Source organism: Haliotis asinina, chromosome 13 (assembly GCF_037392515.1).
Source record: "Haliotis asinina isolate JCU_RB_2024 chromosome 13, JCU_Hal_asi_v2, whole genome shotgun sequence".
Classification (NCBI taxonomy): Eukaryota; Metazoa; Mollusca; class Gastropoda; order Lepetellida; family Haliotidae; genus Haliotis; species Haliotis asinina.
Window position 1 is genome coordinate 19187311 of NC_090292.1, and position 26483 is coordinate 19213793.

At 39.6% G+C, this 26483-nt stretch overlaps 1 protein-coding gene across 1 annotated transcript in view; it reads left to right on the plus strand.

Annotated features, from left to right (window-relative positions):
* The first annotated feature begins 20831 nt into the window (after positions 1–20831).
* The window catches only part of LOC137259390 (uncharacterized), a 53928-nt gene continuing 48276 nt past the window's right edge, over positions 20832–26483 (plus strand). Inside the window, exon 1 of the mRNA XM_067797058.1 lies at positions 20832–21138. Coding sequence (XP_067653159.1) covers positions 20832–21138 — 307 coding nt within the window. The remainder of the gene's footprint in view (positions 21139–26483) is intronic.

Consider the following 26483-nt stretch of genomic DNA (forward strand, 5'->3'; position numbering starts at 1 on the left):
CCATGCCACCGTCAGGCTCGATTGAATTGGGCAAATGGGCATTTGCCATGGGATGCACGCAGATGGTCACGTGTTCTGTTCACGGATGAATCAAGATTTAACCTGCACTTCAATGATGGTGGAATCCCCGTTTACAGTCGTCAAGGTGAACGTTTTGCTGACGCTAATGTTGTTGAACATGATCGCTTTGGAGGAGGGTCAGTTATGGTGTAGGGCGGGATCACAATGAATGGCAGAACTGATTTAGTGGTGGTGGATGATAATCTGACCAGCCAGAGGTACCGAGATGAAATTCTCATTCTAGTTGTCATTCCATTCCCGAGAGCCATGCCAGGACGTGTTGTTTTTCAAGATGACAATGTCAGACCACATAGAGCTCGCATCGTGACAGCCTGTTTGCAGCAGAATGGTGGCAATCACATGAAAAGGCCGGCACTATCCCCTGATATGAGCCCGATTGAGCATGTATGGGACATTTTGGGATGTCGCGTGTACACCAGAGTTCCTCCCCCTGCCAACCTTCACCAGCTTCGAAATAAGCTGTTGCAAGATTGGAGAAACATTTGCCAGAGGCAGATTGGACTGTTGGTGCGTGGTATGTCACGTCGATGCAATGCCTGTGTTGCAGCCAGGGGTATTGACGTTTTGTCATTCACGTTTTGAGGGTAGTACTCTTTAGTGCTCCATGTTTAAATTTGGGTCAACTTAACCACCGATATTGTACACTGACTAAAGAAATAAAGGAACGATGTAGTGTTTATTGATTATTGACGTATGCCTTTCCCCTCCAAGATACCTACATTGTATTAAGTGAGTCTAAGCTTTTGATTGGAAGTATATATGATCTATCAATGGTGTTGTGTGTAATGTATTTTCCTTGAACAACAGGCACCCGTGGCGAGCCACCTCCTCGTGGTGGGTGCTGGGTAACGCCAAGAGCTCGCCGACACCCCCGTAGTGGACCCGGAGGGATATTTGGTCCACCAACCCGTTTGCCGTGGGTTGCGGCCCTGTGTCGCGGCCCTGTGTCGGTGGAGGAGGGGATCCTGGTGGTTGAGGGCAATGGGAGCAGGACCAATGTTCCTATTGCTCAACACACCACTTTGGCCCTTACTTCACCTAGACGGGTGGTAGAACTGGCCCAGTTCTATCAATCGGCTGGTCACGCCAAGCCCTGAGCTACAACTATTTCATGCTCAAAATTTATGAAACTGGTAATTTGATTTTTCATGCTTGGCTCTTTGGAGATTATAATTTGAAATTCATCATTTTATATATGTTTTTGCCTAGAGTCGTATGCCCAGAAGGCGGTGGCTCATGGGCCAATCTGGTGGAAATATTAATCTTTTGATTTTTCTACTGGAGTATATCATCCGGGTATCCTTGGTGCTGCAAGCTGGAGGCCCGCTTGCTTTAGCATTGTCCTTGTGATACTCCGTGGTGGGTGGGGAGCTCGGATGATGAACCATTTAAAACCAACTATGGCTTACGAAACCCCCATTAAAAAAGCAAAACGTCCACTGGACCCTGATGAAGATGATAATGAACACAGACCGACCCAATCAATTGACTACTGGCCACGCTTTATAGTGATCGAGACTCATGATAAGACACCACTAAAGTTGAACCCGTTTGCAGTATCGAAGGCTATTCAAGGCATTGCGGGTGATGTAAAAAATGTTAGACGCTTGCGTTCAGGAGCTCTTCTCATTGAATGTAGTAAACAACAGCAAGCTACAAACCTGATGACAACTGAAATGTTGGTAGGAATTCCTGTATCAGTCTCAGCTCACAGGACGCTCAACACTAGCAAAGGCATAATTCGAGATCGTGATCAGTTGTTTGCGGACATGACGGAATTCATGACTGTTCCAACAAACACATACTTGTTTTCTTTTTCCTCGCCAACTGCTCCAAAATCTGTGAAAGCTGGATACTGTAACATCGCTGTTGATACCTATGTTCCTAACCCATTAAGGTGTTTTAAGTGCCAAAAATTTGGACATGGAGTGAATAGTACATTGTCTGTCACGTATGCTCACTGTGGTGAGCAGACGCATACAACAGAAGATTGTACCAACAACTTTAAGAAATGCGTTAACTGCGCCGGAAGTCACTCGTCTTTCTCAAAAGACTGTCCAGTTTGGAAACGGAACATGGAAATCAACAAAATCAAATATACTCAAAACATTAGCTTTGCAGATGCAAAAAAACTTGTCCAAAGATCAGACTTAACAGAAACTTATGCTTCTGTTACCTGAACATCGCCTTCGCCAACGGTGAATGTAATCAAGTCTTCTGTTTGCGGTCAAACCAACTTAACATGGATTAATACTGACACTCCTCAGACTTTGCTACCTGAATCATCCACTCAAACTGCTGACGTACTTCCGGAGCCCATGGGTGTTCAGGATGTACCTTGCACACAGGAGAAATTATCTCAGACAAATGCAAAACGGACGTCTCAATCCAATGTGAAAGATACTGAGAAAAACAAGCTTAAGTCTAGATGTGAATCTTCACAAAAAGGTAAAAGTGGAAGAGTCTCAAAGGGGTCTAGTAACAAAATCCAACTTTTTAATAAGTTCGGATCCTTGGAAGATATGGATGTTTCCGAAAACATCCAAACAAGGGCACATAGCTTGTCGCCCTCCAAAAGAGTGCGGGGTAGATCCCCAATAAATCCCCCCAAAAGATAGTTTATTCCAATAATATTGTACAGTGGAACTGCAGAGGACTGAGGACTAATTTACATGAATTACAGCTAATAGTCCAAGATTTTACACCTTCAGCGTTATGTCTCCAAGAGACATATTTAAAACAAACAGATACATTTGACCTTCGTCATTTTAATACATATCATTGTTTTTCACCTCCGGGTGATAGAGCCACTGGTGGATCATCCATTCTAGTCAGACAAAACGTTATTCAAAGCCCTGTATCACTTATTACTAACATGCAGGCTGTTGCAGTGAGAATTACTTTACATGTAGCATTTACGCTGTGCTCTCTCTATATTTCGCCGTCTTCAACGTTTGCCAAAACTGATCTTCAAGCTGTATATGACCAGCTCCCGAAGCCCTGTATTATAATGGGAGATTTAAATGGACACAACCCACTCTGGGGTAGTGTAACTACAAACACTAAAGGTAAATTGTTGGAGGACTTTTGTTCCGACAATGATTTATGTATTTATAATGATGGTTCCAACACATATTTACACCCTGGTACAGGGACTTATTCTGCTCTCGACTTGTCATTGACAAATTCCGAACTATTAAATGAATTCGAATGGTCAGTCCACAATGATCTGTGTGGAAGTGACCATTTTCCTACTATATTAAAAGCTGTAACTCCATCTGATGTTCCTCCATCATCGAGGCGGAATTTTAAAAAGGCTAACTGGGTTTTATATGAAACACTGTGTGCTGAAAAACTTAAACCCGAACGTTTTATTGACGTTCCCGATGCTATTAAATCTTTTTCTGATGAATTGAATTCCATAGCTGATGCGTGTATACCAAATTAATCTGTAGTTCCACACATAAGAAAACCATGGTTCAACGATGAGTGCAAACAAGCTAGGAAGGCAAGGAAGAAAGCTGAACATTATTTCCGTCGCCATCCTATGGTGCATAATTTAAATAAATTTAAAATTTTAAATGCTAAAGCACGGCGTACTTTTAAACAAAACAAACGCCAATCTTGGCAAAATTATGTGTCCAAAATAAATTCTCGTTCCAAGGTAGGGAACATGGTCCAGAAAATCAAAGGTAAAGGTGCTAAATCTACTGTCCATCATCTTAAACATGGAGATCAATTGCTTACTGATAAATCAGATATTGCTAATAAACTAGGTGAAACCCTTGCTAAACACTCTTCCTCTTCTAATTATGTACCAAAATTCCAGCAATATCAAAAACAAGAAGAAAAGAAAACTATTAATTTCAATTCTGATAATGGTGAAGATTATAATGAAACGTTTTCTATTCATGAACTCCATACTGCTCTTGATCAAGCTCATGACACTGCTACTGGAGCTGATAACATACATTATCAACTCCTGAAGCACTTACCTGAATCCTGCCTAGAAAGTCTTCTCAATATTTTGATGATATTTGGACATCGGTTAACTTTCCTCCGTCATGGCGTGACGCCATAGTAGTACCAATACCTAAACCTGGACGTGATCATACGGATCCGTCCAATTATCGACCTATTTCACTAACTAGCTGTGTTTGCAAGACCATGGAACGCATGATAAATAATCGACTTGTTTGGTACTTGGAAACAAAAAATCTTATCACAGATATACAGTGTGGTTTCCGTAAAAACAGAAGTACTGTCGATCACTTAGTGCGTTTAGAATCATTTGTTAAAAACGCACTAATTAATAAACAACATGCTGTGTCTATCTTTTTTGACCTTGAAAAAGCATATGACACAACCTGGAAACATGGTATTTTGAGGGATTTACATGACTTTGGCTTGCGAGGTCGTTTGCCTAAATTTATTGCCAACTTTTTAAATGACAGACAATTCCAGGTCCGTGTGGGTTCTACCCTGTCTGACCATTACAATCAGGATCAGGGAGTTCCACAAGGCAGTATTCTGTCTGTCACTCTTTTTAGCATCAAGATCAACAGTTTATCAAAAGTTTTAAGCGATTCAATTGATGGATCGTTATTTGTGGATGATTTTAATATTTCTTGTCGTGGTACAAATATGCATACCATTGAACGGCAACTACAGTTGTGTTTAAACAAGATTAATAAATGGTGTCTTGAAAACGGCTTTAAATTTTCTAAATCGAAAACTAACTGCATACATTTTTGTCGTAAATATAAACCCCATAAAGACCCTGAACTGTCTCTAGATGGGACGCCCATTAAAGTTGTGAAGGAAGCCAAGTTCTTGGGTCTAATCTTTGATTCACATTTAACTTTTTTACCACATATTAAATCACTTAAAACTAAATGCCTGAAAGCACTTGACTTGTTGAAAGTTGTTTCAAATTCAAAATGGGGAGGGGATCAAGCTACCCTTCTCCATCTCTATCGATCACTAGTTCGTTCTAAACTTGATTATGGCTCAATCGTTTACGGTGGAGCCTGCAAAAGCAATCTTAAACTTCTTGATCCTGTCCATCATCAAGGTCTGAGGCTTTGTCTTGGATCTTTTAGAACTTCTCCTATTTACAGTCTCTATGTTGAGGCTGATGAACCTTCTCTTGAGCAGCGCCGTATAAAGTTAGCTTTACAATACATTACTAAATTATACTCTAATCAATCTAACCCTGCATATAACTGTGTTTTCAATCCCCTTTATGAGGATTTATACAACAAAAAGTCTTCTCTTGTCCCGCCTCTGGGACATAGAATTAAACCCTTTCTTTCTGCTGCTGGGATTCAGCTGGAAAACATAGCTCCCTCCCGTCTTCTTTCTTCTCCTCCCTGGCAGTTGGTCAGGCCTCAAGTAGACCTAACATTGACCACATTTAAAAAATCAGAGACTAATGAATTACAATATAAGCAAGAATATAATCAATTAAAACATAAATATAGCAATTATAAATCCTTATTTACAGATGGATCCAAGGATGGTGGCGCTGTGGCTTGTGCCACTGTCATTGGATCCAGAACAATATCTTCTAGATTACCAGATAGTAGTTCTATTTTTACAGCTGAAGCTAACGCCATATTAACAGCCCTTAAATATAGTCAAAAACACCCTAAACGTAAACAATATATAATCTATTCAGACTCTCTTTCTTGTCTCCAGGCGATTAAAAATTTATCATGTATACATCCACTTTTAATTGACATTATTGAATTGTATAATTATCTTGCTACTGGCCAATACGACATCGTCTTCTGTTGGTTACCCAGCCACGTAGGTATTTCCGGTAACGCAGTGGCTGATCTTGCTGCCAAGGCAGCTCTCAACAAATCTGTGACACCACTTCTTATTCCATACACTGATTACAAAGCTAGCATTAGAACTTACATCCGTGATCTGATGCAGAAGAAGTGGGACACCCAAGTAGGTATAAATAAATTACATGAAATAAAACCGTATATTGGTTACACCTACTTGGACTGTCAGTCCAGATTTGAAGAGGTTATTTTAAGACGATGTCGTATTGGCCACACACGATATACTCATGCATACCTATTGAAAGGTGAGAATCCTCCGTTTTGTATCCCTTGTGATGAGAGAGTCACGGTCAAGCATATTCTGCTTGACTGTGTCGAATTCTCCATCACAAGGGATAAATATTTCAATGTCAAAACTGTAAAGGATCTCTTTACTAACATTAATTCTCATTTAATCGTTGGTTTTTTAAAAGAAATTGATCTTTTGGTAGAAGTTTGAATAACGTGTTCTGTAAATAGATGTATTTTAATTATTGGTTGTTTAGATTTGTAACTAGAATTGTTAGTGGCTGTACCCTCAAAGGGGGTTGAAGTATTGTAAAATTATTGTCCTCCTGAGAGGGTACGTAAGTCCACAAACAGTCAAAGTCAATTCTAAATTTCCAGGTTTTTAATCGTAGAATATGCGTCTTTTTATTGTATGGCTAGATTTCACAAATTGCTGACGGCTGAGGGAATGATGTAAATCAAGCTAGGGTCCATGCAGGTAGCAAAGGTACTGTAAGTCCCCATGGTCTACCTATGGTGATCTACCTTCAGTTGTTAGCAATCTATAGCCCATTTTTACATTGTATTGTCCTGTATAGATAAATTGTTTTAGGTATAGTTACTAGTTTTATATTCTACTCTGTGATATCCTAGTTGTTTTACTGTCCTTCGCGGACAGGTTTTATAATAGACATATATTTCAATTTAGTATCAAATGTTCTCGTCACGATATGGCTGAGATATTGCCGATGTGACGTTAAATATTAACTCACTCACTCACTCCTTCACAACTTAAATGGGCGTTCCATCTAGAGACAGTTCATGGTCTTTATGTGGTTTGCATTTACGACAAAAATGTATGCAGTTAGTTTTTGATTTGGAAAACCATTTATTAATCTTGTTTAAACACAAATGCAATTGTCGTTCAATGGTATGCATATTTGTACCACGACAAGAAATATTAAAATCATCCACAAATAACGATCCATCAATTGAATCGCTTAAAACTTTTGATAAACTCTTGATCTTTATGCTAAAAAGAGTGACAGACAAAATACTGCCTTGTGGAACACCCTGATCCTGATTGTAATGATCAGACAGGGTAGAACCCATACGGACCTGGAATTGTCTGTAATTTAGAAAGTTGGTAATAAATTCAGGCAAACGACCTCGCAAGCCAAAGTCATGTAAATCCCTCAAAATGTCATATTTCCAGGTTGTGTCATATGCTTTTTCAAGGTCAAAAAAGATAGACACAGCATGTTGTTTATTAATTAGTGCGTTTTTAACAAATGATTCCAGTCGCACTAAGTGGTCGACAGTACTTCTGTTTTTACGGAAACCACATTGTATATCTGTTATGAGATTATTTGTTTCCAAGTACCAAACAAGTCGATTATTTATCATGCGTTCCATGGTCTTGCAAACACAGCTAGTTAATGAAATCGGACGATAATTGGATGGATCTGTATGATCACATCCAGGTTTAGGTATTGGTATTACTATGGCGTCACGCCATGATGGAGGAAAGTTACCCGATGTCCAAATATCATTCAAAATGTTTAGGAGAGTTTCCAGACAAGATTCTGGTAAATGTTTCAGGAGTTGATAATGGATGTTATCAGCTCCTGTAGCAGTATCATCAGCTTGATCAAGAGCAGTATGGAGTTCATGAATAGAAAACGTTTCATTATAATCTTCACCATTATCAGAATTGAAATTAATAATTTTCTTTTCTTGTTGTTTTTGGTGTTGCTGAAATTTAGGTATATAATTAGAAGAGGAAGAATGTTTAGCAAGGGTTTCGTCCAGTTTATTCGCAATATCTGATTTATCAGTAAGTAAATGATCTCCATGTTTAAGATGATGGACACTAGATTTAGTACCTTTACCTTTAATTTTCTGGACCATGTTCCATACCTTGGACATGGGTGTCCGAGAATGTATTTTGGATACATAATTTTGCCAAGATTGGCGTTTGTTCTGTTTAAAGGTACGCCGTGCTTTAGCATTTAAAATTTTGAATTTATTTAAATTATGCACCACAGGATGGCGATGGAAATAATGTTCTGCTTTTTTCCTGGCCTTCCTAGCTTGTTTGCACTCATCGCTGAACCATGGTCTTCGAATATGTGGAACTGCAGAGGACTTTGGTATACACTCATCAGCTGTGGAATTCAGTTCATCAGAAAAAACATTTAATAACATCAGGAACGTTAATAAAACGTTCAGGTTTAAGTTTCTCCGCACACAGTGTTTCATATAAAGGCCACTTAGCCTTTTTAATGTTTCGCCTTGATGATGGAGGAACATCAGATGGAATTACAGCTTTTAGTATAGTAGGAAAATGGACACTTTCACAGAGGTCATCGTGGACTGACCATTCCAATTCATTAAGTAGTTCTGAATTTGTCAATGACAAGTCGAGAGCAGAATAAGTCCCTTACTTCACGTCGACGGGTGGTAGAATCGGCCCGATTATGTCAATCGGCTGGTCATGCCGTGCACTGAGCATGGACACATTCATTCTGAATTTGCGTAGTATCACAATTGTGAGATGATTTGAATGAATGTCATCAATAACCTGTTACCTTTACTATTGCCTAGAGTCCTATGCCAGAAGGCGGTGACTCATGGGCCAATCTGGTTGATCCTTTGGTTTAACTGGAGTATAACATTCCTGTATCCATTTGGTGTCTGTATGCTGGAATACCGGTTACATGTGGCATCGCCCTTGTTGGCAATCCGTGGCGGGCAAGGAGCAGGAATGCTGAACCACAATAACCACGGGAAAACTATATATATATATATAAAAACCAAAGAGGCAATTGTCTGACTCAGATTCAGACCTGGATTCCTCTGATGATGAAATAGTTACCAAATTACTTTATTCCGAAAGGGATACTTTCCTCGTTTTCTAGTTATTGAAACTAAGGGTGAACGTACCCTTACTTCATATTCACCATTTCGTTTGGGAAAAAGGACTTCAAGGTAAAGCTGGAGATTTAAAAGATGTGACAAAACTGCGTTCAGGAGGACTTTTGGTGGAATGTGCTAGGAAGTCTCAAGCAATGAATCTCATGACTTCAACAAGATTGGCTGATATTCTTATTACCTGCTCTGCTCACAAGACCTTAAATTTTTCAAAAGGTCTAATACGTGATAGAGACCGAAGCCTTGCCAATGAATCAATTGAAGATATTGTGTCCGAACTCAGATGTCAAGGTGTCATCGAGGTAAAACGTTTCACCTTTCGAAAAGATGACCGTGTGTTTCCATCAAACACCATCTGTTAACTTTTGATTCTCCAATACTACCTAGTTCTATTTAAGTAGGATGTTTTAATATGCGTGTGGAACTTTTCATCCCACGACCAACACGCTGCTTTAATTGTCAGAAGTTTGGTCCTGGGCAAAATTCTTGATGTGGAGAATGTGATCATGAAGGTAAAACATGCACTAATCAAGTGTTTGAGTGGTGATGGCGACCACGTGGCTTCATCCAAGGACTCCTCAGTGTTTAAACATGAGGCAACTGTTCAGAAACTGAAATGTGAGAAAAGAATCAGCTATGCTGAGGTCCGAAAACAAGCACGTTTACTCACATCTGAAACCATCAGTCGTCCTTCTTATGCTGCTGTAGCAAAAAAGGTAACGGCATCAGTTCCTTGCCAAACAGATCTGACGTGGGTAACGTCAGAACACCCAACAAATGTTTCTGCAGTGGTACCTAGTACGTCACATTCAGATAGTAGTTCCAATCAAACATCAAGAGAACACAGACCATCGTCATCATCGACTCAGACTGAATAAAACATAAAGCCATCTAAATCCACCAAAGTGGACTCTAAAAAACAACAACTTCAATCGGATCGCGTGCCAAAGGCCCTGAAAGATGTCGTGCAACTCCATAACAGATATGGGTTGCTTGAGGACATGGATATGGAGGTATCCGCCCATGTCAGCACCAACGTCCATACCAATGGTCACTCACCCAAAAAGAAAGGGAGAGCATTGTCACCTGTTACTGCCCCTTAAATGCCTTACACATCCTTAATTCAGTGGAACTGCAGGGGGCTACGGACTAATTTAAATGATTTACAGCTTTTAGTGCAAGATTTTACACCGTCAGCCATCTGTCTACAGGAGACATATCTCAAACAGTCTGATTGTTTTTGACCTGCGTCATTTCAATGCCTATCACTCTTTTTCACCTCCAGGTATGAGAGCAACTGGGGTATCTTCCATCCCTGTTAAGCATAATGTTATTCACAGCCCTGTTACGGTCAGAACTATTCTCCAAGCTGTTGCAGTGCGGCTTACGTTGCACGTTTCTTTCACATTATGTTCTCTATATATACCACCCTCTTCAGCTCTTCAACCGAATGATCTACAGGCTCTTTATGATGAACTTCCTAAACCCTGCATTATCATGGGTGATCTAAATGGCCACAACCCGCTCTGGAGTGGTTCAGCTACAAACAATAAAGGTACTATAACGGAAGATTTAATTTCAAATAATGATTTGTGCATTTATAATGATGGTTCAAACACGTATTTACATCCTGGCACTGGAACATATTCTGCCCTTGATGTTCCAATTACATACCCAAACCTATTAACTCATTAAGCCCTGGAGCCGCTCCACTGCCCAACACCTGGCACCCCTCGCTGACTGCCTGATTGCTGCGACGAGGCTAATTAGTGCTAATCATGCCTGATTTCCCTGGCAGGTCTCGGATATGACAGGAAACTGTCTAGTCTCACAAACAAGTACTGATTATTTAATTGTGTCGTAAAGTTGGAAAAGAGGCCGATGTGAATACATATATTACAGCATTTCATGTAATTTATTACCGGTACCTGTGTCTCTCATACCCCTTTGCCAGTGTGTGCTGTATTTTCATCAACACATACGCGGTCTTTGTACGTACGAGATGAACAAATATACAAATTCCTCCTGTCTCTCTCATCGTCTTGACTGAATTATAATATATTATTTATAATAGAGTTTAAAAAGAGGGGGGACTTGCATTATAATCGTCTACATTTTTGCCAATACATTGCTCGTGCTTACTGACTATTTCAAGGAAAGTATCAATAGGTGTGTAAGTAACATGGAGCATATAGAAATTTATAGTTTGTCACTGTGTTCATCTTAACTTAACGCTGTAAACATACATCACCATTCATACACATACATACTGCATGATACATTTATCATTACTCGATGCTAAACAAAGCTTCCCGTCATGTGATGGGATAAAATATCACGAATGCAACGCATTATATCTCACTTACTCATTATATTGGCTGATACTTTGACCAATCGTATCGTGAGAACCTGTCACATAGGAAGGGCAAGGTGATGGGGCGTGGCCTAAATTTCTGAAGGGCACGTTTGGTCATTCAGATTGGATACATTGATTTTTTATTGTATTGTTGACAAGTGGATATGTTGTGTTTTGGTTGTATATTCTAACAATCACGTAACAATTTGTGTATTGTCGGATATCGTATCGCTATCAAAGTTCACCAGACTGCATCCATGTGTGCATATACAGTACAGAGAATGAAGCGTACGTAGCACCATCAAGTGGGTTGTCCGACAAAATAACACATGTTTATTTTACGCTTGTCCCAGGACAGTCCGTTCAATAAGGGAGTAGGGGCGTGGCTACGTATAAATTTTACCGGAGACTGTTGTTTCAAGACCAAAAGTAGCGCTAAATAATCTTATTACTGTAGTCTGAATGATGATACGCAAGGGTATCAATACCATTATTAATATGCTATCCTGCTTTTACTGATGATGGATCAACAGAATTAGTTGCTACACGTGATAATTACAGAGAGGTGTCAAGAAACATTCAATAGCACATAAAGTAAGGGATTATGTAAGTGTGCCTTTCTTCACACATGTTTGGAATCTTTGTATGTAAGACATACTTAAACCAAATTATGTCCCACTCATATCATTGTTTGAGATTAAATTGTTCAAAACATCTATGTCAATGGCAGTAAAGACGAATTTACGCACATGCCTAATAATCTATGAAAGAAGCGTTTTCGCTGATACATTGCTAGTGTTTACTGAATATTTTAAGGAAAGTACTAATAAGCTAGTCTGTGACTTACATATAACAGATTCACAGTTTGTCGCTTTAGTTCATCTAGATTTAACGCAGAAAATATACGTTATCGCACGAGCATACATGTATGTATATATTGTATAATGCTATTCCTTGCACATACATACGACAAAGGGTCATAGGGTGGGCGTCGTCAAAGTTCCCGAATAGGTCGTTTTGTATCTTAACTGTTCAATATACTCCCTGATTTGTTATCTATGACCAATCGTATCATGAGATACCTGTCACATTGGAAATGACAGGTGATGGGGCGTGGGCTAAATTTCCGAAGAGTACGTTCGGTCACTTGACAGCTTGGATACAGATTGACTATTGGTTAGATCGTTGACCAATCGATATGCTAGATTTTGGCTTTATCAACTCTAGCTATCATGAAAAGTTTGTGTATCGTGAACATATATAATCGTAAGGATGCCTGAAATGTAGAACTAACAAACACTTTGACGAGTATATTTTTCTCTGAAGCACTCAGAACGCTACAATCCGATTATTTTTACCCCGGATAACCCAATCCAACTATTGAGTAGAGATGGTATTTATTTGCATATACTTTTTGCGTACACTTATTGTATATCAAACATAATGGTTCGCTGAACATTTCAACTTAATCTGCACATTGTTACGAATAAATACCATAATTCAAGTACATGTAGTATAGAATTTAAAAAAGTAACACGATACTGATTTATTGTGATGTGTACACTTAAGTTGAATTTCCCCAAATATTTATGAAGACGGACATACTTATATTTGTTTTGAAAGCAAACGATGTTCAGAAGATTGACAATGGGCGTGACTCCACAAAACAGGTTGTCCAATGATGGAACAACGTATTAGTTTGTTTTACACTTGTCACGTGACAAAAGTTTACCTGGACATGCATTCGGCCAGAGGCTATTATTTGAGGTTGAAAGAGGAGTTCACATATCTCATTTAATGCTGTCTGATTGAATGATTATACGCATCAATTCCGTAACTGATATATTATCCTCCTTTTATTGACGATGGATCTGATACACGTGATCATTACACAGGACAGGACAGGATAATTACAGAGATCAAATACAAACGTTTCTTACACAATGCTTATGTAAATTGCATTGAAACATCACATTTCAAACAAGCATGAAACAGCTTGAACAAAATACCCCAGTTACCTTTGTATGGTTTATGTGTACTATATATGTATATTATGAGTAGATGCAAGAGTTATCACTTCATATTCGATTATGTATTATTGTCAACTTTAAAAATCAATAGTCGCAAATGAATTAGGTCTAAATTAGTAACTTGGTTCATTTCAAATCAACACGAACATGAATGTAACACAGTATTGCTATTTATGTCTACAATTCATTATATGGACTATTACAACGAATGAATGAATGATTTAATTTAGAAGATGGTTTTGTCACCGTTAATTCAATCAATGTGCAAACATAGTATCTTAGTATTCACACCCAATGACGAGTAACAAACACGTACCTCCTGTAACAACATCTCATAATCCCTTTTCTCGCAGACATGTGTTCATTTGCCTGTATAAGCCCCCGACATTGCAAGCAATTGTTATCAAAACACATTAATAGTTCTTCTGATTAACACAGAAAGTAACCTCTCTCGTAAGAAAAGCTAATCTTTGATCATTACTGCTAAACTGATTGAAATTATAGGTACAGTACGAATTTAAAATGTAAAACCCCCAATACGCGGCTCTCGCTGAATGAGAGGTGCTTTTCGTAACCCCCAATATGCGGCTCTCGCTGAATAAGAGGTGCTTTTCATAACCCCCAATATGCGGCTCTCGCTGAATGAGAGGTGCTTTTTATTACCCCCAATAAGCGACTCTCGCTGTGAGAAGCTAATTAATTTGCCGCATATACGCGGCTCTCGGCCTTAATGAGTTAAATGAATTTGAATGGTCAATCCATGATGACCTCTGTGGTAGTGACGATTTCCCAACACTATTAAAACCTGTAACCCCATCCGATGTTTCTTCATCATCCAGATGGAACTTCAAAAAGGTTAACTGGGCTTTATATGAAATGTTGTGTGCAGACAAGCTTAAACCTGAACTTTTCATCAATATTCCTGATGCTATAAAACGTTTTTCTGATGAAATGAATATCATTGCTGACGAATGTATACCACAGTCCTCTGTTATTCGACATATTCGGAAACCATGGTTCAACAATAATTGCAAACAGGCCAGAAAGGATCGGACAAAAGGCGGAACACTATTTCCGTCGACACCCAATGATACATAATTTAAATAAATTTAAAATTTTAAATGCTAAAGCACGGCGTACTTTTAAGCAAAGTAAACGCCAATCCTGGCAAAATTATGCCTCGAACATGAATTCGCGTACGCCAATGTCTAGAGTCTGGAACACGATCCAAAAAATCAAAGGTAAGGGCTCCAAATCTAGCATTCAGCATCTTAAAGATGGAAACCAGTTGTTAACTAGTAAACCCGTCATTGCAAATAAACTTGGTGAAACTTTAGCAAAACATTCTTCCTCGTCAAATTATGAACCTAAGTTCCAAAATACCAACTACTACAACAAAAGAAAGCTATTAATTCCAGTTCCGATAATGGGGAAGATTACAATGAAACCTTTTCGATACATGAGCTTTAAACTGCTCTTGACCAGGCTCACGATACTGCTTCAGGAGCTGATAACATACGTTATCAGCTCCTGAAGCATTTACCAGAATCATGTCTAGAAACTCTGTTACATATTTTTGATGACATGTGGACATCTGGAAAATTTCCTACTTCATGGCGCAGTGCTATAATTGTCCCTATCCCTAAACCTGGACGTGATCATACTGATCCTGCAAACTATAGACCAATTTCACTTACTAGCTGCGTTTGCAAAACCATGGAACGCATGATCAATAATCGGCTCGTTTGGTACTTGGAAACCAATTATCTTCTAACTGATATACAATGTGGTTTCCGTAAAATCGTAGTTCCATTGATCATTTAGTGCGTCTTGAATCTTTTGTTAAACATGCCATAGTTCATAAACAACACTCAGTGTCGATCTTCTTCGATCTAGAAAAGGCATACGACACCACATGGAAACATGGTATTTTAAAACATTTACATGATTTTGGATTACGGGGTCGTTTGCCTGAATTTATATCCAACTTTTGAAATGATAGGCAATTTCAAGTACGAGTGGATTCTACCCTGTCTGATCATTACAATCAGGATCAGGGTGTCCCACAAGGCAATATATTGTCCGTTACACTGTTTAGTATAAAGATAAATAGTTTGTCAAATGTTGTAAATGATTCAATCTACTAATCATTATTTGTGGATGATTTTAACATTTCTTGCCGTGGCAAAACATCTATACTATTGAACGGCAACTGCAGTTGTGTTTAAACGAAATAAATAAATGGTGTCTTGAAAACGGCTTTAAATTTTCTAAATCCAAAACAAATTATATCCATGTCTGTCGTAAATATAAACCACATAAAGATCCTGAACTATATCTAAATGGCACTCCCATCAAAGTTGTTAAGGAGGCCAAGTTCTTGGGTCTTATTTTCGATTCACATTTAACCTTCCTGCCACATATTAAGTCACTAAAAGCTAAATGCCTAAAGGCACTCGAGGACATCCTTGTTAAATGATGTTTCCAATTCAAAGTGGGGAGGGGATCAAACTACCCTCCTTCATCTATATAGATTACACATTCGTTCCAAACTTGATTATGGCTCCATTGTATATGGTGGAGCCTGCAAAAGCAACCTTAAACTGTCAGATACGATCCATCACCAAGGTCTAAGACTTTGTCTTGGTTCCTTTAGAACTTCTCCAGTTGACAGTCTCTACGTTGAGGCAGATGAACCATCTCTTGAACAGCGCCGTATAAAATTATCCTTACAGTATATTACAAAGTTATATTCTAACAAGTCTAACTCTGCTTTCAACTGTGTCTTTAGTCCCCACTACGAGGATTTATACACCAAGCAATCTTCTCTTGCTCCACCTCTTGGGCATAGAATTAAAACATTCCTTTTTGCTGCCGGCATTGAGCTGGAAAATATAGCTCCTTTGCGTTTGCTGTCTTCTTGGCAGTTGGTTAGGCCACTCTGACACAGTTTAAAAAATCAGACACTAATGAATTACAATATAAACAGGAATATCGACAATTAAAATATAAATATATCAATTACAAATCCTTATTTACAGATGGATCCAAGGGTGGTAGCACAGTCTCTTGTGCCACTGTCACTGGATCCAGAGCAATCTCTTCTAGATTACCCGATGACAGCTCAATTTTTACAGCTGAAGCAAACGCCATATTAACAGCTCTTAACTATATTCAAAGACATCCAAAACATAAACAATATATTATTTATTCTGACTCGCTTTCTTGTCTTCAGGCTTTGGCATTTCTGGGAACATTCACGCACACAAACTATCAAACTCCAGTGTATATAATAAAACAGAAGTCAGATGCTATTTCTTTATTTCAAGGTCATATCTGTAAGACCTTTGATAATAATGATCAATTTCTACAACGCTCTGACGAACGAATTTAGTTATTTTCTTATTGGGAAATTGCAGGATTTAGAAATCACATGTGGCCGAGTTTCCACTCATGTTGCAACCCAGGGCAACAACTGAGAGCCAGAACTCGTAGCCATTGGGGATGATATTGGTGGGGCTAATGTCAAAGCCCGCATCCGTGGAGCGAAGTTCATAGGTGTAGGAGTATCGTGCTCCTTCCTCAAGCATGACTCAGTCGTCGCTAGCCCCGGACACGGGATCTGCAAATGATGATCATTACTGAAAGAAATTATGGTTTCTTGTTGAACAACACACTCAGCCATTTCCAGGCATAAAACAATGAAATCGGGACCACAGAGTTTAGTGTTTTAATCGTGAACATGGATCTACATACTTGGGATCTACACAACATAGCGGCGGTTTGTAAATAATCTAGTCCGGACCAGACAATCCAGTGATCAACATCACTGGGTTCGTTCTATGCAGCTGGGTTATGATGGCATGTCAAAAATGTCAGAAGATGTCTAACCAGCTTAATAATAGAACAATATTACTTGAAAACTACATTAGATATCAAATCGAAAATTAGGCAGCAAAAATATTTCATACAATAAAGTGATATTTGTAGCGCATGTAATAACCCATATTGAGTGCGTGAGTTCACATTTGTGGTAGGAATATTGGTGAGGGTGGCGTTAAACAGAAAACCCAACCTTCAGGAATGAATATGCTACACCTTGAAGTTATGCTACTGTGGTCTGTGACAACTGTGTAATGTGGGTAAATAAATAATATATCAGCTAAAGCGTAATTTTGGTAAACGATCCGGGAAGATCTTCAGTAGCCCATGCTTGTCGTAAGAGGCGACTAACGGAATCGGGTGGTCATCCTGGCAGACTCTTGTGACACATGTCAGCGGTTCCCAACTGCGTAGATCTATGTTCATGTCGTTGATCACTGGATTGTCTGGTACAGACATGAGTATGTACTTGCACATAGCTGGAATATCCCTGAGTGGGGCACAACACTGTTCTATTCTAGGATATGATTAACAGACTGCTTCCACATTATTGCTTTGGCTGTTTAGAGCCGGACTCCAACAATATTCCAGCTATAAGGCGGTCGTTTCTAAATTTCAACCAGTGTCTGCCATCAACTAGGTCACCTCTTACGGCGGTTAAGACCAATTCTAAATAGCGAGTGACTGAGTTCAGTTTTACGCTGCACTCAGCAATACATGGCGTTCAATGATCAGTCGAGAGACAAAAAACGTCTCGTCCACTTCGGAGGTTGAACAAGCTTTCCGAGATCTCACCTCTGCCGAAAAGCCTTATATCACCGCAAAGGAACTGTATGCGAACCTTACAAAAGAACATGCATGTTACTGTGTGGCCCGCATGAAGCCTTATGTCGACAAGACGGGCCGAACAATATCCAATACTTACGACTATGCCGTCGGTCTGTAAATAATCGAGTCTGGACCAGACAGTCCAGTGATCAACAACATGAGCATCGATCTGCGCAATTGGGAACCGATGACATGTGACAACCAAGTCAGCGAGCCTGACCACCCGATCCCGTTAGTCGCCTCTTACGACAAGCATAGTCGCCTTTCATGGCAAGCATGGGTAGCTGGAGGCTTATTCTACATCGGGACCTTCACAGGCCAATCCTAAATAAGATCTTCACGGTAATGTCTTAGTGTACGCACACAAGAGTGGTTGGTCCGTGTCCCCAAGTGTTGTCTGTGTTGAAGGGGAACCTCAGGGCCTGCGTTATCTCAGCTGCAGCCGATAGTACAAATAGGGTGTAAGTACTACAGCTTTGCAAGAAAGGAATTATCGTTATTTTTAGGTAAAGATTTAAGTTAAGCCAAAAATAATAATATTTCATATCCTACGATTTCAGCGTAGTTGTCTGGTTTGACGTAGTCGTATGAGTATGGCGTAAGTACAAGCTGGGAGTAGGAGTGAACTGCGAGGTAGGCGTGCAGTCGTTGACCTCCGGCATTGATTTCCACTAATTTGTTTCTGATGTACTGGGCCTCCGTCTCAGTTAAGTGTGAATCCTAATATCATATTTCTGGTGCTAATGATGCTATGATCTGCATTGGACTGTGTGAAGAATCTGTACAATGACCAGTAGATTCTGTTACAGCCGAATGACGTTATGAAGTTGCCAAATGTTTCGCTGCGTCATCAGAGCCCAAGCAGAAGAGGTTTATGCTTGTAACTTATGCTATATTTGGGATTTCACTTTCTTAGTGCAGTACAAACTCTAGTACAGCGGAAGTCGCTGTGGCGGAGCAGATTAGGGGACTGACTCTGAAGTTGGGGGTTCGAATCCCGGATTGGGCTACACAACAAAAGTAGTAGAATTTGTATTGTACTGCGAAAATGTAATGCCAAAAATAACATTTGTTCATTTGACCACTTTCTAAATGGCATTGTGTAGCACCATTGGGATGAATGAAACGGTTTTTCCTCAAAGGCGTTGCAATGGCAGGAATACAATACACTTTTTATCTTCAAGACGTATCAAGACATTTGAACCTCATTTGAGTGAGTGAGTGAGTGAATGAGTGAGTGTACCTGAACACCGCTCTTTACACTGTTACAGTAATAAAAAAATATGACAGGGGAGTGAGATTAGTTTAACATCGCTCTTTACACCGTTCCAGCAATATTATGTCAGGAGACACCAGTGAGTGAGTGAATGAGTGCAGTTTATTCACCGTAGCAAAATCCATTGGTTAACGATGTAGGCAATAATTGATCTTTATTCAATCTCTTGAGTGACCAAACATTCTCTTCAGAAATTTATGCCACGCCCCATCAACTGTCCCCTCCAATGTGACAGGTACCTCGTGATACAAAGCTCCATAGGTATCCAGTGATCAGTCACTATAGCGACCAATTGAGATACTAAACGTGTAGCAAATAATCATTCTCTATCCAATCTCTTGAGTGACCGAGCATGCTCTTCAGAAATTTATGCCACGCCTCACCAACTGTCAACCTCGTAATACAACTGTTCATAGATATCCAGCCACTATAACCAGCAATTGAGATACTAAACGTTCTATTCGGTAGACTTGATTCCATCTTATCACGTTAAGCTTTGTTTCAAGTCTAGCCAAGGCAAATATATCATACAGTTTGTATATGTACGTATGGTAATGCATGTTAGCAGCATTAAATGAAGATGAAACAAAGTGACAAACTGTGAATCTATTGTATGTTACATACATATGTATTGGTACTCTTCTTCAAATGTGTTCGCAAAAATTACTATTTTGAAAAATGTAAAATGTGACTTCTCCTTCAGAATCTATTATTAACAAAAGTATATAACCCCCTAAAGTGAATAGATTCTTTTTGAAATTCAATTCAATGAATTAAATGGTGTGAAGTTGATGGTGTAAATTAGAGAGTAAGGATCTGTTTATTTACGTCTCATCTTGTACATACAGAGACGACACAGGTGTCAAGTCGCCATAGGGTTATAAGAGACGTATGCAATAAGATGACATGAAATGCAGTAATATTTGACACCGGCCTCCTTTCCACTTAGATCTTTATGACACAATTAAACAATTAGGACTTGTTTGCATGGCGAGACGAGTTTCCTGCCATCGCCAGGGAAATCAGGTGTGACTAGCACTAATTAGTCTGGCCACAGCGAGCCACAAAGTCAGCGAGGGGTCCAAGATGTTGGGCAGTGGAGCGGCTCCAAGGGTTACTGAGTTAACTATGGCGATAAAGGTCATGAGAAATACATAAAATGTAGTGCCAGCTCACAAGAAATCAATTCTGTAACAAAGCGAGCGACGTGGAATAATCTTATTGAACAAGGGATGACCACCAATTCTCATGTCATATGAATCGTATTTGTCTTATAGACATATGGGGACTTCGTTCTGTGACGATAAGATCTAGTTTATCCTACCTGTACAGAATAGGACCTTTTTGTTTGTGTAAAGACCTTAACTGAAACGTCTTTCAAGATGCAGACAGTTATAAGCTTTAACAGATGCTTTTTCTTGGTTATCTGTATTTCAATAACATCCGGTTTGGAAGAGACCCATTTTAAGAAGTACCAAAGTGGAGCTCCCGCCGATTTAGACAACCCTCAAAATCTTCATATCCAGCAAGTTTTTAGACGAACAACCTGTGCCGCCCTGTGCTTTTACAGGTCATGCCGAGAGTTCCAGTATTCAGACACAAGCCGCTTGTGCATCACACGACACACAGATCCAGTATTTGGTGGTGTCATCAACCCAGGCAAAGTTTTGTTTGACACCTACAAACAAGGTACCGTAGTCAGTAGATTCTTTAACGTGAAAATATTACATAGTCAATACGTTAGATTCCTATACTCTTGGTACTGGAAGCATGAGTGTTCAATGAGCTAATGTTTTAGATCATAGCAGAAGTAAAGCTCACCATTTACGTACGAGGATGATTCATTGAATACGTGTACACAGTGCGTTTCTTCTTTTTTGTATTATGGTGATTCATATTGTGTTGTTTTTAGGTGTGTTGAATAGGAGAATTGTATAAATGGCATGAAACATTAAAAGGGAAAAGGAATTGCTGAACTGACAGTTTACTCTGAATTCAGAATTACTGAAAACGAGAAAGAGTATTCATTTGACTCGTTCTGTGTTTTGTTTTCGTTAGGGCAAATGGCAAGTCTTACCTTGTTTATTCCCTAAAATGAAAATAATACGTTGAAATATGTATGCAAAAGTATCAGTGTGAAAACAAAAAACAACGGAGGAATTTTGCACAAAACACAACTGTATCATAGGACTTGTTCAGAGTACTACACGAAGGCCTGATTTGGAATATTGGTATAAGTCAACTAACAGGAACCTGGTGTGCTGACTTTGTTGACACACACCACCGGTTTCCAATTGTGCAGCTCGATGCTCATGCTGTTGATGCTCATCACTGGATTGTCTGGTTTAGATTCGATATTTTATTTTTCCACCCTATGGATGGAATATTGCTGAGAGAAGTGTAAATCTAACCTCACTAATGACTTACAATTATTTTCCGTAACTACTCCTTTCGTCATATACCTGAAATCTCAATGTGAATCTTTCGGTACGAATTACTGTGAAGTTAAAACTAAATTTCAGCAAATCATGCTTACCGAAACGACAAACAGGAGTGGGTGGTCATGTTCGCTGACCTGGATGACACATGTCATATCCCCATACCAAAGATCGACACTTTGGTTTTTCGAGCACTGGAATTAGTTACAGACTGCCATCATATGGAATATTGCTGAGTGCGGCGTAAAACAACAAATAACGAAGAAAGCACTGGATAAATACACGTGGAAAAAATTCTATTAATGCTAAACGTTCATCGTCTCAAGTTGACACTCATTTGTAATTGACAAATAGAAAGAAAAACAAAGTCTCCAAGAAATCTTGCACACATGCACTGTATGACGTTTCGAATGCCACGGCATTATGATCGAGTGAGACGTTTGCGCAAAAATCAAATGCTATTTGTTTCTCATAAATGTTTCAAGACAACGTGAACCACAATTAGAGTTACCGTTAATAACCATGGACAACAATTCCAGCTGCTGGTAACATAATAGAGAACATAACTCCATCACTGCTAACAACCTGGAGAAGAATACTCAGTGGTAACAACCTGGACAACATAAGTCATTTACTGGTAACAACCTAAACAACATAATTCAGTTAGTGATAACAACCTAAACAACATAACTCAGTTAGTGGTAACAACCTGGACAACATAACCCAGCCAGTGGTAAAAAGCTGGACAACATAATTCAGCTACTGTTGACAACCTACAGAATCTTAACTCAGATAGCGGTAACAACCTGGACAACCATTCCAATTGCTGCTAAAATATAGAGAACATAACTCCGTCACTGTTAGAACCCTGGACAACAATACTCAGTGGTAACAGCCTAAACAACTAAACTCGGTTAGTGGTAACAACTTGGACAACATAACTCAGCTAGTGTAATCAACCTGGACAACATAGCTCAGCTAGTGTTATCAACCTGGACAACATAGCTCAGATAGTGTTAACAACTTGGATAACATATTGGAGATAGTGATAACAAGCTACTACTTAGCTACTATTGACAATGAGGAAAACATAACTCAGCTACTGTTGACAGGATTGAGAACATAACACAACTAGCAGTAAAATCCTGGAAAATATTAGTTAGTGGTAACAACGTGAACAACATAACTCAGCTACTGTCACCAGGACGGACAACAAAACTCAGCTAGTGTCAACAACCTGGAGAACATAACTAATTTAGTGTTAAAAACCTGGAGAACAAGCCCAGCTACTATTAAGAACCTGACCTGGAGAACAAGCTCAGCTACTGTTAATAACCTGGACAACATAACAGAGCTAGTGAAAACAACCTGGACAACATAACTCAGCTACTGATAAGAACCTGGAGAACATAACTTAGCAACTGTTAACAACCTGGAGCACTCTTGTACTAGCTGGTTCAGTGCACAATTTTCAATTGAAGAATCGAAACATCCATTCCAGTCTAGCCGCCCCGATTTATTTCCCTGGAATTTCTGAAAAGGCAGCGAAAACGTGACAGTATCTTACTAATGCTTATGTGAGCCCACGTGCACGAGAGGAGCCTGTTGAGAGCAGTTATGGCGCTATAACACTGTATCCATCTCCCTTCGCATCCAATCAACGATCATTTGTTCATTTGTTTCCGAGTATCTTATGTAAAATGTACTTCGTTCACTTCCACATCTACAATGAAACATTTATAAAAAGTTAAGTACATTTTACAGGTTTTCACACGCATAACATTGTCTCCAAAATGCAGAATACATCAAATATTTTACACACTATGATTATCCTATTTTTTTCAATTTTGCATGTAAGCCGGGGATGTTCCAGGAAAGAAAAGATAAGACAAGTAACTAAGTTTGGGTTCCAGATAGTCAGTATGAATCAAAAACATTATCCACTACAATGCAGCAGAATGCTAAAAACGTTTGATGACATGGGCAGAATAAACTGGGTATCCAGTGCCACACTCATTCAGTAGTATAGGGAATGATAGTCCGAAAACACTTTTCAAAAACCCCTCTAAAAAGCCTCATTTAGTAAATGAGGCTTTGGTGAGACCATTAGCTCTTGCTATTATTACCCCTACTACAAAGCCACACCATCACGTTTACCGTGACTTGGCAGGCGGTAACACTGTGCCGTACGGTACGATCAATAATTCTTCTCTTACAAAACCCCTACCCGGCCCACCCCTCAAGTAGTACATATCCACTTTATCTATGTTGTAAGTTTTGACTGACCATATAGGATCGGTGGCTCGCTTACGGCTATGTTATGTTTATATCGATGAAACAGTTTAACGTGAACCGCCTACGATCTCTTTGGTGTTCATAATAAAGGCTTGCTGGGCTTTTTGTATTCCCTGTGCTATGTACTTTTTTTTCTCATCCTCGCTGATAGCAGACTTACGAGACTTGGATCGAATATCTTGTTTCATTCCGTTATATTTTTTGAGTTCAGAGAGGATTGAACTAAACTCCTCTTCTGAGATCTTACTGTCAGAGAGTGCCGTGGAAATTCGCTCACTCACTGTGTTCAGCTTTGCTTCGGCCAGAACCCTGATCTCGTCGTGTTTCAATGCCTTACGATTAAGTCTGCGTGATACTAACTTAAGCGCCAACCCTACCAACCCTGCCACCCCAGCCGTTATTTCAATACCTAGCACTATAGGTGCAGCCACGATGGTGGTTAACAACCCAACGCCTGCCGCCCCTAGTCCCATGCTGGTTGCCATAAGGGTAGTGTCAGCCCCATCCACGATATTGAAAGCTCTATTATATTTTTTACATAGTGCTTTCCGCGTGTCACGGTCTTGTTCTAGTTGACGTTTTACATCACATAACTGCCTCAAGCGGAACCCATCTACGGTTTCTAACGTCTTAGCTACTTCCTCTACGACTGGGTACAGACCCATCCTATAATATATATTTTGAAAGATATTTTAATTGGGGTTCAGTTAAAAATCTATCAATGTATTTGAAGCCTATAAGTTCTATACTAGTATTCAGGGCAATAGGTGAGAGGCTAATAAAATATCCTATACTAATAAAAACCTCACTGGGGTTTATTAAGTGGTTTATAGGACCCGTGGTATCCTGTTGTATAACAATACGACAATAATCGGTTGTGTAATCCCAGCGTATTGACACCCCGGGTAAAATTTGGTGTGCTATTAGGGGGTCTCTATCGAATGAATACTTAAGGAAGACTTCTATGATGAGTGTGAAAGGGGGGGTTATTATTTCAGGATTACTAAATGTTAATTCATTTTCGTAGTAAGTTGATAACCCTTTTTTGTCGTGACTATAAGATTGTCTGTGTGATAATCCCCTCTCCGGAATGAAATCCCCGGCCCAGATACCGTTGTTCCTAATCTTAGTGACCCAATTATTTTCGTCTATTGTGATATAAGGTGAGGTGGGTGTTAAGTTGATCAGCCATTTAGGTTTTTTAAAATCTGGTAACGGCACCGGTCTGTACATGTTGTCTTTGAAGTGTAGGATGTAGAATTCATCTTCCTCACCAGGATGATCGAATCCCTCTGTATCTCCCAGGTCGTTAAGTGTAGTGTTGGGATGATGATTAGTCATTATTATACTATTATGATATAATTTCCAACTGGTTTTCTGATAATAATTCAGGGGTTAACTTGATACCCATGAAGTGTATGTTGTCAGGCAGGAAGATATTGATTAGTGATATCTTGTTTTCTACGATCACGTTGACCCCCTGCAGACTGGTCTTGGAGTCGACACCCACCCGCACGTAAACGTTGCAAACTTGAAACTGGTGTCGTTTCACCCACCCGAGTTTGATCCCCTTCACGATCTCGACATCATTCCCCGATGGTTCCCCTAGGTAGACTTTGATGAACAGTGTTGAGTTTGCCGGTAGACTCTCCAGTATCTTAACCACGCCTTCGAATTCAGACACCAACTGCAATTTCACGTTTTGCATGGCCGGTTTACTTGATAGCATGTGGGCTGCTATAGTGTTGACTGGGCTGACGACTATGCTACGTCTCTGAGTTGGGATGTAAGCCACGAGCAGGGTTCCATTGTTCACGACTTTGTTTAGGTGGTTGTCTTTGTTATCCGTGAACACGTAAGGGGAGACGAGTCTAATATTGAGAAACCATTTGTTATCGGGTAACAACACCCACTTGTCATCTTCGGTGAAGACGAGCATATATGGTTTGTTTTTGACGACGGTAGTGCTCTCAACATCGTCTAAGTCGAACAGTTTACCTCCGAATGATGGGTATATTCTCCAGTTGTCATCACCGGTGTTGACGAGGGCGTACTTAGTGTTGGCTGTTGCCCCTGTGGTATCTATCATATCACTTAGGGCTCCACCGGAGGGGATTTCAACGCGTTTGTAAATGTTGTTTTTCAGTTGCAAGGCGTACGTTTTACCATCTACTCCGGGAGCGTCGAAACCGCGTGTGTCTCCGAGGTCGGAGATCCCGATATTGACGCATTTTTTCACTCCGGGTCCTTGTGCGCTGGTCATGTTACGTGAAGCGTTAAGCTGAGGTATCCTATATTTAC